Here is a 17,388-nt window from a genome sequence, read left to right as displayed (position 1 = left end):
TACCTATTTACCTAGGTAAGCTATAATTAAGACCTCTTGTTCTCATACACACACACACATACACACACACAAACACACACACACACACACACACACACACACACACACATATATATATATATATATATAATTGGAACTTCTAATTTATTTCCTTATTTGATCAGTACTGAAACTTTTGTGCACAATTCCTAAGTACAATAATTCTTCGATATGAATGGGTGATAGATCATTTTGTATATAATCTGAAACTATTTTGTTAATTTTTTCTTCAGTTTATGCTATTGCAATAAGGAATTAAATTTGAATCAATTGATACACTCACGTAGATATTTCATGTCTGTAGTTTGGAAATGAGGATATTTATAATGTATAATTTAGACCGAATTTATACCTATTGCCATGCCTACCGGCCTCGCTTTCACATGACCTTGTTCATATTTTTGTCGTATATTCCCCATTTCTGCATTGCACCTTTGTTACAATAAGCTTGCCGTTTATAAACAATACCTGCATCGATGATACTGTCAAGAAAGAATCATACTAACCTTATACTGAAAAAAAAAACAGATATTATATACTGTCATGATATTCAGATTCTATCGCATGCCTATCGATCATCTTTTGGCAACTCCAAACTTAAGAAAAATGCAATAGTGCAATAGAGTATTTTTGTAAAATGGTAATATGCTAATACTTATTGTTAAGAGACATAAATGAAAGTATATATAACTATATTATTTGAGCAACATGCTTACTTAAAGATGTAAAGATGGGTTAAGTGCGACGGGAACACAATAACAATGACAAATAAATAGCAATATATAAGTGAAAGCAATCATCTAGAATGTTTAAAATTTAATATCCAGTATATTTTATACGCATATCAAATAATGATACTGTCAGTATTTGTATTGTCCTCATATATAGTCAAATTATGAACAGGAAAGCTGTGATATTGCTATAACAAAGAACAAGTGGAGCTATATATATATATATATATATATATATATATATATATATATATATATATATATATATATATATATATATATATATATATATATATATATATATATATATATATATATATCTTCAATAACAGTTTCTTAGTTGTATCACTCTTACATTCACTCAGTGGATATAAAACAGAGACGCGATGATGTTTGTAAGAAGCTCGTGAATGGAGCTTGAGGCTCGTTGCACTTAATTTCCATTGGATCTATTAGGCTAACACCATGAAACGTTATATCACATGACTTCATTGTATACATCCTGAATGTGATCAAACGAGAATAATCATTAAACTTCTGATATGTATGCAATGTAGTTACCAATGTAAATATACATTCCTTTAAATATGCTCAGAGCAAACAAGATTCCTGACATTAAAGTAAAAACGAGGTTTCCTCAGAACACTGTAAAGTAATTTTACGAGTTATGGTCTGGCGGATATTCCTTTAACATTTGCCATAACCAATCACATGATAGAGGGTTTGGTAAATCGGCTTGCACCATATTATGGAAGCATGTAACGTTCATTGATTAGCATTTGATAACTTAATTGTATTAAGAGGTAAAATAGTAATGGTGTATTTTAAACAATAATTTTGATTACTTAACTCCAGTTGTTAAAAATATAAATTGAGTTTATTTGCATATCGTAAGATTTCTAACTTCACTATACAATACAATTCACATACAACAATACTTTTAACACTTGAGGGATTTAGTATACACTGAAGATATGAAGGGGCACTTGCTGCTCATTCGACGCATACTTAAGTAGTTGACTGTTCGAACGACACAAAATAAGTCTGGCTGGAGTCCCCAAGCGGCAGCGGAAATCTTATGAAAGGCCTTATAAGTACATATTTATATGCCCAATTACCTAATTCTGGCTTTTGTCCACAACCAAGTAAGTGCAATTCATATATTTTAATTACAATCGCTCTAACCAGTTATTAATGTTATTTTATTGTACTATTTTTAGAATTTAGTACATGCAGTGCATACACCTTAAGCAGAAATGGACGAGACATAATATCAAGTATGTGGAACCCATTCCATTATCTTACATGGCCTTAGCTAGGAAGTATTTGTGATATAATCTCGAAATGTGTTGGACTGTATCATAACTCATTTTTGAAAGATAATATTTTAAATGGAAGCTTGTTTTTAAGCCAAAGTGAAATCACTTAGTTATCTGACGCAATTCCTTTTCTAGCTCTTGCAAGGCTGATGTATAACCTCCTGTGATGATAGCAATTACGGCCTCATATGTTCGGGGTCTCAAACTTGCACCTGACTGACCCTTCGAGTTGTAAGGATCAGTGAGGTCTGTGACTACCACGTTATTCACTAGAGGCCAACCTATGATAGACAGGAACGATAGTCATGCGATTATGTCAGTTAATTGATCATCAACCTATATCTAGGAAGTGGGCACCCGTCATACTTCTCTCCACGTACCGGATGTCTGCTGGCTTATGGGTGCCAGAGTTTATGAGTCTGTTCCAAGCAGCTTAGCCTCTTAGAGGCTGTAACAACAATTGAGCAGTTTTCTTTGTGCAGCCTTGGATCCTCCGGATCTTCTATAAACAGACAGCTTAATTTCCACCATTTGATCTTACCATTATTTGCTTTGGCGTGAGAACTGCTAACTATCAGTGTCTGGTTTTCATTGTCGCCTATCTCGTCTCTATGTTGTCGGTGCTCAAGGCATTATATTTACCTACTGTGGCCCTGCTGCTGCACGTTTTGAGCGGGGTTTCCTTCTGAAGCCTCTTAATTTCTGAACATCTTTTGGTCCTCAAGTTCCTTTTTGAATTGTTTCTGTGTCTCCTACTTTCTCCCCTGTGTTGACCTTATTGAGTTGACCTCACTGTAGTTGTTGGCACTGTAAATTCCCTCCGGTTTTAATTGTAGGTTGATGACTCATTGTTGTATTTTGAGGGAGAGGTATGGTTTACAGATTCAAAATAAAGAACGTTCGGCTTTGTTCGAGCCCGCGTTCTACTTCCTACAGTCGCACCCGCGGGCATCATTCATATCCTATTCTTTTGAGGGGCGGGGGTTACATCTAGCCAGACGTCTAAGGCTTAACTCTGATGCTTTTCTATGGTCTAAGTCTTTGGTTGCATTCAGCGCATGGGTAAGGATCTTTGCTTCAATCTCCAGCTGTCTTTTTAATGATTGGTATCTCAAGACTGAAGCACGAATGGTTCGATTTGATCATTCAACATATGTTTATATTGTATACCTATATTCGGGTTTTGCACAATGTTATTGCACTCGATAAAAACTTCGTAGTTTATTTATTCATAATTGCTGCATGCAACATCGCTTTTCTAACATTGAACACTAAAGGCACAACGGACATTATTTAACTTTTTTCAAATTGAAAGAGTCGATTTCACCCATAGTATTATGCATCGCTTACATCTTGCTTGGTATGTAAGGACACATGAAAGTATGAAATGTCCGGCTGTGGTCTATACGATGTCCAGCGTCTCTGCAGTGGTCTCAAGTGAAACAAAAATTTCGGCAAGACACATCTTTCTGCATTTTCTTTGTACAAAAAAAACCCCAAACATGACTGCTGTTGGTATTTAACGGTCATATGGCTGAAAACAGTATGATGTAAGATTTCACGCAATTCTTTTTCTCTGGGATATGTTAGGTCTGAAAGTATAATACACACAAATTGGTCATATCGATATAATTCTAACTTGGCCACGTCGAAGCAAAGAAATCGATAAGTGTTTTGTTTGATGGCTCCATTCATGGTCGCAGTGCTTACGATACCAATAAGCAAACGTTCGGATTCTGTTCATATACAATGTGCTTTTCGCTCTTTGTTCAAAATTTAATGGCAATGGCAAAGGTTTTGCTTCCAGTCGAGAAGAGATTATGTGATGGTCGATCTGATTAGAGTATGGCGGAAGGCTTTTCCCCTTTAGGTAAAACTCAGAGAATAAAAATATAATGTTTGGCTTCTTCGATGATTGTGTTGTACTTATTAGCATTTGCCATCAAATGTGACACGGTATTACTTAGCTTGAGTCTCTGGCGTGCTTCAAATCTATTCCAGAAATATCAGACTTGAAACCGCACGTTCAAATGCATACAAGCCATCATTTCTAAGCTGAGTCGTTGATTGATTATGTTTTTAATGTATCAAAGATTTATATATGCATCATCATCTCTAATCAACACGCATTTTAGAAACTAGTTTTAATGACCGCACTAATTCTGAACTTGTATGTGGATTTCAAAGGAAATACCAAACTAGATTTAGAATATATATCAGTTAGACGAAGACATATTTTAGCAATCATTGTACGCTATGAAATAAGAGACATCAGCTAATTATGATTTATGTTGATGATGGATGACTGCGACATTGTAATGATAGAGGGAAAATTTACTTTGTTTGAAATTGTGTAACGTGTACGACATTTATTTTTGTAACCAATGGCTCACTTGTGACTAACAATTGCTTTGATATTTTAGCAGCACGGCTCACATTTTGAGCCAGCACCAAGAACAGGACTGAAGCAAACGCAAACGAAAATGGTACCCATGGTTTTTTCTCCGTTAAATAATGTCTTCACTGACCCGTAGAAAAAGAAATAATAAAAAATCTTTCCAAAATATCAAATAGCTTCTAATCATATTAAATAAAGGTTCTGCATCACCGTACACATCACCATTTCAACCGTATCTTCAAATTTACAAATACAAATCATCTCAATTTAGGTGGTTTTAAGTTCAAATTCTGAGATAACATAATTCAGTCATTGCATGTACACTGGAATAATTGCATCCTATGTAGTAATGTCTTCTTACGTATCAGGTATCACATTTTGACTCTTATAAAATTATCAAGATGGTATAGTTTTAAGCATAAATTACTTTTTACAGTATTAATATCCAAACAAGAGAAAAAAGAGAAAAACAAGTCTTATGAGGCAAAATAGTTATACATCTCAAACCGTAAACAATTATCAACGTGAATGGTTTTAGAAGATTGCATAAGCCTAGGTAATTAGTGCATGTGGTCGAATATAAACTGAGTTCTGCTATTATTATGCAAATAAGGAAAAGCTTTGGCTAAAACGTTACTGAAACACACCTACCCTGTTTGATTCCTAATTTGATGTAGCATGCACACACACTGAGCTTGTCATTTGGTGATTGGTGTTGTAAAGAATATACCACAGTTTAGAGTCATAACGAGTGATCCGTGTTCTTTAGCAATGTGCAAACACATTTATTAGGAAATTTTACGTCAAATAATACTGATTACTGATTCTTGCAAAATCTTTCAAGTGGTTGAAAGGGACGTACCTATCTGATCTTCATGTAAGCATTAAAAGGGACAAGATGGCTGCTATCGCTTAACAGGCTTGAAGCAGTTGTTACGTTTTTTGATGCCGTTTTCATGATATTTGTGCTTGTTGCCTGTTTTCATCTTCGTTATTGTGTTTATTATGTATTGGCTGTTAAATTCGTATGTGTTTCTCCATCTCCTTGTTTTGGAAACGAGAACACTTTGACTTTTTCTCAGCTGACTTGCTCCACTGTTTTTGAACAAACCGCCATCACGTGACACTTGCCAGTCAACCCGTTTATGCTACGATGGACCCTCATTAATTGCTTTAAATGATCACTCCTTGGCTGTCCACAATACAATGTGCTCATGACTAAAAGAACTGGGACTACATTTATCATTACCTAAATGTAGACAGAAACGAAAAAGGAAACGTTGTTACAAAGGTGGCTGGCGTAGAACAAGAAGAAGACTCCCAGTATGCTCCATTATTTCGGCTCAACGATTTAAAACAATTTCGACCGTTAATTGTTAGATAAACTAATTCAAATCCCTATTAATTCGTCAACCTTTGTGTCAACTATCCAAGAAATACCTCTACACATTGCATTATTCAACGCCCAGTCAGTAGGACCACCGGAAAAGCCCACAGAAATAGTTAATTTTATCAACGACCAAAATGTGGACATATTTATCTTGACAGAAACATGGCTAAAACATCAGGCGATGAACCCAAGTGTGCGGATCTAACACCCACTGGTTACTCCATCAAGTCGTTCCCCCGTAATTCTCGCAGAGGTGGAATTGCTGTAATCATAAAGAACTCCTTGATAAAACGTCTTAACTACACCCCAACATTCAATTTCGACCACACATCGTTTGAACTAGTTCAAACCACACTCACACTGGAGCAAAGGTCAGTCCATTTTGTCTGCCTATACCGCCCTTTCTCTTAGTAGAAAAACAAGCAGGCTGACTCTCTCCTTTTGGAGCTGTTTCCGAATCTCTTGGACTATGCAAATTCGATAGGTGGCAACCTGATTGTCCTTGGCGATTTCAACTTTCACTTTGACTGTCCCGGAAACTCAAATACATCAAAACTCAGAGATTCCATTTTTGTTTTCAACCTTAGTCAGTTAACGAACCCTCCCATAAACATAGTCACATGTTAGACTGGATTCTTCATAGACCTGATGATAACATTCTACCGTCCTCCCTGGTATCCCATGACCTTGCATCAGATCCCCCCTGCATTATATGCCATCTTGATGAATCAGTCCATAACCCTCTACCTTTATCTGCTATTAAGAGAAACCTCCGTATGATAAATAGAACCAAACTAATGCACGACATCCAAGCTAGCCAAACAATTTGCTTACATCCTATCGCAGAGCAACTCGATAACTGTCTGCATTCAGTGCTTGACAAACATGCCCCACCTCCTAAGTGCAGAGTATCAATTCAAAAGTGTTCTCTATGGTATAGCAGTCTTAGTGACCAGCTTCGTACTGCTAAAAGAGACCGCCATGAAGCTGAGAGGCTTTGGCTTTCCACCAGACTCACTATTAATAAGCAAAATCTATGAAGTCGCTAAGAAGAATTTCACAAATATAGCCCATGCGGCGAAATCAGCCCACTACACTACCAAGATCATGGAAAGTTCCAGCTGCAAAGAGCTCTTCGAGATTACTAACACGCTAATGTCAAGGAACAAATCAACACCACTTCCAACTACCTTCTCTCCAGTCGTCCTTCCGGATATGTTTACAAATTTCTTCCGTGACAAAGTACAAGCCATTAGAGACAAGCTTGACACCACATTTTCAATTGACTCTTCGTCACCATACAGTTGGGATACAGAATTTAAGCGACAACCATTAGCATCATTTAAACCTGTCTCTATGGATTTTGTATGTACAATCGTGATGAAGGGTGCACCAAAGTCACGTGAACCTTATCCAATTCCAACATCACTGCTGCTTGAGTTCTTAGATCCAGTATTGTCTTCACTAACTGATGTTATTAATACCTCTCTCTCATCCGGAGAATTCCCATCATTTATCAAAACTGCCATTGTAAAGCCTCTGCTGAAGAAACGAACACTAGACCACATCGATTTAAAGAACTATCGCCCAGTTTCTAATCTCCCAGTTTCTAATCTCCCATTCATATCAAAAATCATAGACAAGGTTGTTTTATCCCAGATTGTATCTCTTCTAAATTCAAGCAGTCTTTATAGCAATGTACAATCAGCATATCGCCCTTACCAAATTACTGAAATTACTCTCCTAAAAGTAGTTAATGACATTCTCTCTGCGTTGGATGGCGGAAAGACTACAGTCCTCACCCTCCTTGATTTGTCTGCAGCATTTGACACAATAGACTATGATATATTACTTCACCGTCTCTAGCATGTATTTGGCATTCATGATACATCCTTACTGTGGTTCAATTCCTACTTGGTCAACACTACACAAATTGTATCTGCAAATGGAATACACTCCAGCCCTGTTGATCTATGTTGTGGTGTTCCACAAGGGGTCTGTTCTTGGACCTGTTCTCTTCATTCTGTACACTCAGCCACTCTCAAGTGTCATAGATCATTATTCAGTATCTCACCAATTGTACGCTGATGACACCCACATATACAAATTAGCCACCCAACTGAAGCTGATGCTACCATCAAAGGTGTAGAGAGGTGCATTTCTGATGTGAAATCATGGATGACATGTAACAAGCTGCAGATGAATGATGATAAAACTGAGGCCATTGTGATCACAACACAGACTTTCTCCCTATACCTCAAACAATAAATATCAGCAACACCAACATTAAATTCAAACAATCTGTAGGACACCTAGGTGTTACTCTGGACAGTACTCTCACATTGCACAAACATGTCATGAACATATGCAGGGCTGCATATCTTGAGCTGAGACGCATCAGCTCAATTCGCAAATATCTTTATGTTTTTGCCACTAAAACAATTGCGTGTTCATTAGGACTTTCAAGACTGGACTATTGTAACTCAATTCTGTCTGATTCATCTCAATATCTACTCCAGAAACTTCAAAAAGTTCAAAACACAGCTGCTCGGCACATACTTAGAGTACCACGATCAGAGCACACCTCCCCGCTGCTCTGTACTCTACACTGGCTATCCATTCAATCTAGAATCAAACACAAAATTTGTTCTCTGTGCTACGTTTCACTGTCCAACATACCTATCCGATATCACCCATGTGTACACACCAGCAAGTTACTTACGCTCCACTTCTGACAATCGCATGATTAGTATTCCCACTATGAAAACAAAGTCATATTGACAGCGTTCTGTTGCATACCAAGGCCCAGCAACGTATAATGAATTGCCCACTGAACTTAGACACAAATACACAGTAATCATATTCAAGAGGTCTCTCAAAACACATTTATTTCGACTGCTAGAAAAAACTTAAATATCTAGTAATGTTTCTTACCTGAAATATTCTCAGCGTGCTTTTTTAAATTTTTTATTTTGTAATTTTTTTTCTTCTAATTTCATGGTGTTTGTTTTTGTAATAATATTAGTATATGTTTTTTATCTTATAGGTGTTGTCTAATGTTGTAAAGCGCTTAGAGCTTCTGAGGATTAGTCGCTATACAAAGTCCTCATTATTATTATTATTATTATAACATATGAAAGGTGTTTATGTGAATAAAATACTCACCGGGTCCTGAAATGTACAAAATATATGAAAATTAATTATTTTTTTTTCCAAACACTGATGTGAAAGGCACATAACACTAATACTAATGCTACTACTAATAATATTACTCATGCAAATAATAATAATATTATTACTAATAATAACGATAATAATAATATACAATTGTTCTTAAAGTTTGTTAGATAAACTTCTATCAATATCCACTGTATAATCTAAATTCTCCATAAATATCACAAGCTCTACTTAACTTGGAGTGACTAGTTGCACAGATCGCGTATTTGAAATGTAATTGATTAGCAACTATATATATATATATATATATATATATATATATATATATATATATATATATATATATAGTAAAATGGAAAATATACAATTAGCCTATTTTGAAATCATATATGATCCAAATTCCCTCTGTACTGGCCATAAATGTGATTGCTTCAAGGCTTGAGCATGCTGAACAAGTGGAGGAACTAGGTGATCATGAACTAGCCACATAGCATTAGTAAACTGTGGCATACAGGTCACAGGAAAATGCAGTTGCGGGTGTCTAGCACAAACTGGGATTCATCCCAGTATCACATAGTATCATTCTGACACGAACTGAATACATTACTTAAAACACAAAAGATTAACTAAGACACCGGAACACTTCAACAATATAGGTCAAGTAAAGCCCTTATTGAAAAAAAATAGTTCTATTAATTGTGATGTATCTCTTAACAAGTTGAACAATTATTTGAAGTGTGGCGTGTAGATAACACGCCAAAATCTTGGCCATGAACTAATTACAAACAGATGACAGTAAATGGTACAATATCGCTCATATTGGGCTCCTTTTCACAGTGGGATGGTACCAATTGAGACACATGTCATCGTCATATTTAAGGTACATGCATTGTTTAATTCTGCAAAGATGAGTAGAAAGCATCAATATGGATACCTGGTTTCATGATTCTAAAGCGCAGCATGCAGAAACCATATGTGGTCATGAGCTAGATGCAAAACTTAATTTAGGACAGACAAATTCAAAATGTCTGTGATCTTCTTTTGTTGTAAAAGTGTTATGCTGACACAGATGTATCTGTCATTCTAGAATTAAACATAAAAGCAAAGTTACCAAAGCCAATGATGGTGAAATATAGGACAAATGTGCTTACTTTTGTAACCTAGTGATTTACGCATCAGAATCCATTCCCTCATCATGTGATAGGGTTCTCGTCAGAAACCAGAAAAGTTTGAAATGATAGTCACACTCATGTGCAATTATTGCGACTCTGTGTTATGTACATAAATGTATAAAATCGTTTAGTTCCATGATTTTAGCGTGAAGAGCGCTTGGGAGGTAAATGGGGAACACAAACCTAAACAGAATTCAGTGTTGCATGAAATATGCATCTCGATTTGTGCACTTTTGTAATAGGATGTAATACCCATGAATATGCATCTCCTTAACAAGAATGGCTCCATGTGTAAAAAGTATGCACAAAGGTGCAAATTCCAGAGCCCGGGGGAAACCAATGGATGAGGCACAATAAAGATAGGTGTATGTGCTTTTGTCTGTTCAGATGACCGATGGCAAGTTTAATACAGAACAGTATAGGTGGACCAAATCATAGATTGTGTCATTTGTCATATTAGGCAAGGTGGTGCATTTCGATGCAACTGCTTAAAAGTACACCTTATGTGCCAGAGAAATACGTACTCATGCTCAGACTGGAAATTCAGTAGATATTTGCCAATGCTAGAGAGGAACTTTACCACACTACGTTCTTAACATCAGCACATAACGATGACTTAAGTATGGTTAGTCGACAAACATTATTCACATTTCTTCATTAATTATAATTACTTGCTGAGAACACAAAATGAAAGACGATCATCCCTATGATGTTTTCCGATTGTTCATCCCAACATTCTGATCAAATGTCAAATAAATAAACGTGACTAGATTACGCTCTCCAAATGCTATTCCACAGCTGCAGCTCTTACATAAAATACACAACTGTAACCTTTTGATTGTTCGGAATATATCTGAGTAAGACAAACCAGGTAAAATAAAATATTACGCTAAGGTCAGGCTTTCACTCGAATCATATAATTTCGAGTCAAATCATATAGCACATATGATTCCGTTTATACTAATAGTGGCCTTAATTGTATTGAAACTTACTTCTAATGGCCCATCTAGGTGCTTGTCATTTTGGTTTTGAATTATCCATTCTATGGCAAGATCAGCTTTGAAATTTCCAGTATAATATAGACCCTGTGAAAAAAATATAGCACCACAATGATTGTACTATTGATAACTCATATGTATTAGCATCATCCATTTACATGTTATTATACAACGGCGACACTTTGAAACGTTTCTCATATCTTCACACAATCGAAGAAGTTGTGACATTACATAATGGGATATTCAATACAGGCCACTGTTGTGTTTATATGAACATTCTTTTTGGAATAGTCTCATTGCCGTATATTACAACAATCATAGCGGTGAAACATAGTACATAACTAGTACATACGGAATGATACAATTAACGTAACATTTCCACTAAATGCCCAGACCAGAATATCCTTCACTAAACTACCTTACTAAGTTAGTTAAATGTTTTTAAATGGATCATAAGTATTGAACCCGTTTTCTTTATTCGATTGCAACATTTATATTAATGACGAATATATATATATATATATATATATATATATATATATATATATATATATATATATATATATATATATATATGTTCAAATTGTTGAATAGTAAAGGTTTCCGGAGGCTCAATGACTGCTGACGATTTTCATTCACTCGTTCATTAAGTAGCGGTGGTTCAGTTTTATTTGTAGCTCAATCATGTTGTAAGGAAATAAACCGATCGAAGTTAGAATTGCTACAATGCGATATTACTATGCAGGACCATGTCGTTTCAGTTATGCAATGGTTAGAGATTCCATGTGACTGATATCAAACAATGCACGCATCTCTTGGTCAATATCATCATTAAAAATTAATTGAGAAACTAAACCTCTACTTAACACTCGTGTGAAATTCATTGACTTTTACAATACAGGACCAGCTAGTCAAAAAATCAGTACTTTAATAGTAAAATATTCACATTCATTTGTTTTATGTATGAGGAAATAAATGTATACTTCAATGCATTATAATGTCATCTATATGACACAATTGTATCATAAAACTATTGTAACCTTTAAAACTCTTGTAGAGTTCGGACCTGCAATGCACTTATATTTTGTGAACAATAATGGCACAACAATGCATCGAAAGATGTGTTAGTAAGTATGCATGACACATTAAAATACCAAATCTATTCTTCGACGAAAAAGATTCCTCACACTTAGCATGACTCTATGGTCATATGCAATGTACCATAAAAGGCGAAACCGACACATTTGGTGAAACGGAATACATTTGTAATATTCTAAGTTAAAAATATGACAACTTAACAGGAACGTACAGTATTCTGAGCTAAAGCCTAATTGATCTATATCGTTCAATCAAAAGTCCAAAATAATGAACTCCATTTTATGATTGCAAGTTTTGATGTATCATTATGTCTTTTTTCCTCCACGTCCTTGAATGAATGCACAATTGGTCCAAACTGTTGATTTCCTGTATACATATACTTTCAATGAATAGTTCCTCAAAATCGGAGCACAACACTGAACACCTCTGCAGGTTGATATTTAAACAAGAATATTGGAAAAAAGGTATGAAGTACTTGTCCCCCGTTCTGTTTTTAATTGAAATAAAGAATTAATTGTCCCCTTATCAGCCTTATGTCTCTAAAGTACAATATTTCCCTACTCGGTCTATGTTTCAATTCCTCCCACGTGATATATTTTACAATACCACACGTTGCAACAAAACCCACTATACTGAATCATCTGATTAGTATTTTACCTCAAAGTTTTCAGAAGGTTTAATATATACATATATAAAGGTTGACTTAAGAACTAGTAAATAATTCATCTACAGCTCTCAACATTCAATCTAAAGTATAGTCCATACAATAATCACACTAAAGATAGATGCAAACATGAACCAAACGTTACACACAGTGTAAATATACATAACACAGTAAAATATCCTCATAAAAGATGTTAATGCTTTTCAAATATAAACGAATACTTCTCTGCTAGAAATGACGTGATTGTTACATGATAACGTTATCGATTTGACCTTATTTGTAACTTATGTGTGGTATTGCGATTTAAACTCTCGGAGAGTTTCGACGTATAATTTATATCCAGATCTTAATGATTATGGGCGAAGATAAAGTGCTTGAGAGAAATTACAAAATCAGGATAAAGCAAAAACGAAATCAATGGCATTATATGATCTGATGTACCTTATAGTTATAAAAAACCTGTCTGATCTGGATAAATGTGTCATACAAAACAATTCATTCACAGTTTTTTTTGAATAGGTTTAACTGAAATCCCTTATGAACCTGTACAATATGTTTGTGTTATATTTGTTATATTTCCATATTTGTTTTCAACTGTATGACTAATTGGTAACTGGGTATGTTCACTACACTTTTCCAGGCAATGACTCTCACTTCTGGATGCAATTTCACCTTAAGTATAAATCAAAATGCAAACATGTTTCATATTTGTAAGAGATTTTATTTTCACTCTCCGCTATAGAATACCTTTCTTTGCCAAAACTTGCTCCACGCAACAGTACTCACTTAATCATCCATACAACCACATTTCTAACTTGACAAAAACTGGTATTACATTTGAAGTTTGAGACATAGTATTAACAAGTCAGGTTTAACGTGCTATGTACAATTTATTTCCACCATGCTAACAAACGCTGCAACCAATTATTCAATCTTAATATTTTGCGCAAATACAAATCCCGTGAAGTAAAGTAGCAATGGACATCACAAGCTGCAAAGGTGGACTGGATTTGCCGCCTTAAAATATGGTGCAGCCCATTCCTAAAATGCCTCAAATTCTACTTTCAGTTTTTATTCATCTTGTTCATCTTTACAATTTTTCAGTAGACATGTTAATTTGGAGCATATTTCAATTCAAATTAATCATTTGCATACTTAAGTTAATGTTAGTACTTTTTTCTGTAATCGAAAATTTCACTTTGTAGCAGCAACCTTATATACCTCTTACAATCATAACGGAGACGTTCATTTGTATAACTGTCCTGAAGTGACATACCTTTATGCATGCATTTCTGGAAAAACCAAGGGCCTGTAATGACTGAATAAGCCCTTCATTTGGCTGAAATAAGGTGCTCTTTTTGGCTCTTGAAGCTGAACGTCTTCGCTAGAAACAATATAATAATTTAAGAGTAGTATATTCGACTGATTTCTACCACAGATCAATTCTTACAATTATGGTATACTAATGCATTCAAATACGTTTTCCTCAAACTTTTGCCATTATTTTTTTCAATGGAGAGAGCCTAATACATCTGAAATAACTGTACTAAGTATCCCAAGAGTAATGATGCGCTTGAAGTATATTGTATAACTTTGTTGCGTCAATCTTTCTTTGTGTCATTACAATATTCGTTTTAGAAACATACGTACAATGCAGTTGAACTAAGTATATTCCGCGTCAAGCTACTTTGCACACAACCATATAAAGATTTCAATAAAGCAGAAGGCTATGTGGATATCAGAACAGATGGGAAACTTACATTAAACGTTAAATCTTAAAATATTCAAACAATAAATTGCTGCTAAATTCATAAACATAAAATTGCATATACAAAGCTGCATTTCCGTATTGTTTCATTCCATTATCTGCTTCAAACACAGAAACAATGTCAGGTTATTAATACAGAAACTGGTCCACATGAGAATATTCGGACGACGTTATTAAGGTTAGCCAATAATTACTTGGTTCAAATAGAGCTATTGCTTATATGTTTGATCTATATTTCTTATCTTATATTCTTGTTTAGTCAGGCTCACTACTTAGCAAAGACGTTATGTTTAGAAGGAAAAGTGTTATTTTGTCTTTGCTCATTAGGCCAATATTATTATTCCCCACCATCAAACATCACTATCGTCATCAGGGATAGAAGAAAACATAATTTCCAGGGAACCGAACCAGAGACAACAAAACATAATGAATATCAAGACATATATTTTACATTCCGACATCAATATTTGGCAACTCAGTAAGTTTTAAAAGAGCACAGTTATATTTTGCACGTTCAGTCTAACAGCAGTTTCAGGGGTAGTGAGTGGCCAAATTATATATCTATAAAAGGTAATCGAGTAAAAATGATTAGTTATACGCGTCACCTGCCCATTACATGCCTAGATAATCGATAAATATCAATAATCAGTATTATAGGTCCTTAAATAAATATGTATGAAATATGTTCGTAATATTTTGTAAACCTATGTGTGAAAGATACTTTTCATTTCATCCTTGACACATTAGAAGCATGTGATGTATATAAGCTTTATGACTAGTATGTTGATTACATGATATATTAGATTTAAGATTGTAACAGTTGTTCAGGTCTTTTTGTTTACAATAATTAAAAAAATAAAATCCAATTAAACCTTATATCTTTAACACGAAATATGAAACTAAGTTTATACTAAATTCAATGAACATTTCAGAATGTATCTAGTATATACAATTCAAGAAATTAAGAAGAACATGCTATATATGGATTGGATGTTTATTTTATAATAAAAATGAATGCATCTTTTGGATATTTAAATTGCACCTAATCATATGAACACTGTTTCGTTTTCAGTTTCGAGATTGATCTACTCTTTTTTATTGACCATTCTTGGTATGCGGAGCTATATATTTGAACAGCTCAATTTAACGATTAAAATATACCTTCTAATATTTTTACTGAAAAGGAACAATCAATTTATTTGTGAACCACATAAATTAACTAAAGAGGTTTTTCCAGCCACCAAGGCGGCACATTTGCAAAGTGAACGATATATCTGAATGGAAAATATACTAGTCAGGGATATAAGAAAGTATTTTGAGCGATATCTGGCGTAAGTTATGTAACATATTTTGCAAATATAATAATCTTTTAAGTAAATATGATATGAATAATAAAGACGATGTTTTCAGAATCCGTATTAATTGACAAATAGCAGAGATTACAGTGCACTTAAAGTATTATTTAGTGAAATACATAGATAAACTCTATTAAATTTGTACTGTATATATCGATAGCTGCTTGTATATATACTTGCTTAGTTACTCGTGTAATTTCAATATATTTTAAACAACGTTATTAAAACCATGAGCATGATCGATTTGAATAACCTACATAAACAATAACTACCAATGTAAACTTAAATTCAGTCTGTAATAAATTATAGACTACTCTTCTCCGCTCACGTTATATAGTTTTCATGATAAACGTCTATATGTTTCCCTACTTTAGAGAATGAGATCCTTAAGTGCAATAGCAATAAAACCGTCACTATTTCAGTTGCATGGATGTATTATATATAAAGATTTATGAATGAAGTATCCTATGCATGCAAAAAACACTTAGGAAAAATTCTCTCTCAACAACTTCCGCTGCTTATCAATCTAGTTTTGCCCTCGCTACATACATTGAAAGCTGTGTATAGAACATACGCAGACAATTTGAAACTTACATAGCTGGATTTTATGGCTTGAGTCATCATTGTTTAAAAACACGAAATCCCCTTTATTAGAAAAATAATATGTGAATGTATACTCAATTATGTTATACACTACTGTTTTGGCTTTCTTTTTAAAAGAAACGTTTTCGATGCCGGGAACAAAAAACGATATATAATGCCCAAACTAAAAGTATCATTTTACATGCATATGCATAGATAGTTGGAAAACATTTAAATAAACGAAAAACACAATTTCCAGAGGAATTAATCCATTGACAGATGTCACTTATTCTACAATTTAAAAAAATGAGGATTTTAATATCGACCATTAAGGTGTACATTTCTTTCTTTGTGAACGGGTATTGACTTGTAAGTAGAATGAAAGTGGTAAGTTGAAATAAATTATTGCATTATAATGTAATGCAACGTTTGTGAAATATGGTGTAAAGGAATTACTGCATTATGTTAGAATGTGTCTTAAATATACTACATAGCTGCGATTTCAGTCCATGTTAAACATAATACGATACGCCAAAGGTAATAATTTCAGCAGCTCAGAGATGGTGTTCTGTATTATTGAAAACATTATTATGAGATTATTCTAAAATCTACATTGTTTGTATGTAACGGGTCTTTTTATATTTAAAAGTAATAAACTATATTAGTGCAGAACCAAGCAAGTTATCAAATTTTTTAC

The 17,388-nt window shown here is 34.3% G+C and overlaps 1 protein-coding gene across 1 annotated transcript in view; it reads right to left on the bottom strand.

The window, feature by feature from the left end:
• Window positions 1–2,191: 2,191 nt before the first annotated feature.
• LOC149770862 (uncharacterized) overlaps window positions 2,192–17,388 on the bottom strand; it is a 44,946-nt gene continuing 29,749 nt past the window's right edge. Inside the window, exons 7-10 of the mRNA XM_089949026.1 lie at window positions 14,263–14,370; window positions 11,188–11,311; window positions 9,043–9,048; window positions 2,192–2,370 (exon numbers count right to left, since the gene is read on the bottom strand). Coding sequence (XP_089805152.1) covers window positions 2,192–2,370; window positions 9,043–9,048; window positions 11,188–11,311; window positions 14,263–14,370 — 417 coding nt within the window. The remainder of the gene's footprint in view (window positions 2,371–9,042; window positions 9,049–11,187; window positions 11,312–14,262; window positions 14,371–17,388) is intronic.

This window comes from Sinohyriopsis cumingii, unplaced genomic scaffold (genome assembly GCF_028554795.1).
Source record: "Sinohyriopsis cumingii isolate HCF-2022 unplaced genomic scaffold, ASM2855479v2 utg002241l, whole genome shotgun sequence".
In the NCBI taxonomy this organism is placed as follows: Eukaryota; Metazoa; Mollusca; class Bivalvia; order Unionida; family Unionidae; genus Sinohyriopsis; species Sinohyriopsis cumingii.
The sequence above is the reverse complement of the archived record's forward strand: the minus strand, read 5'-3'. Positions and strand labels throughout refer to the sequence as shown.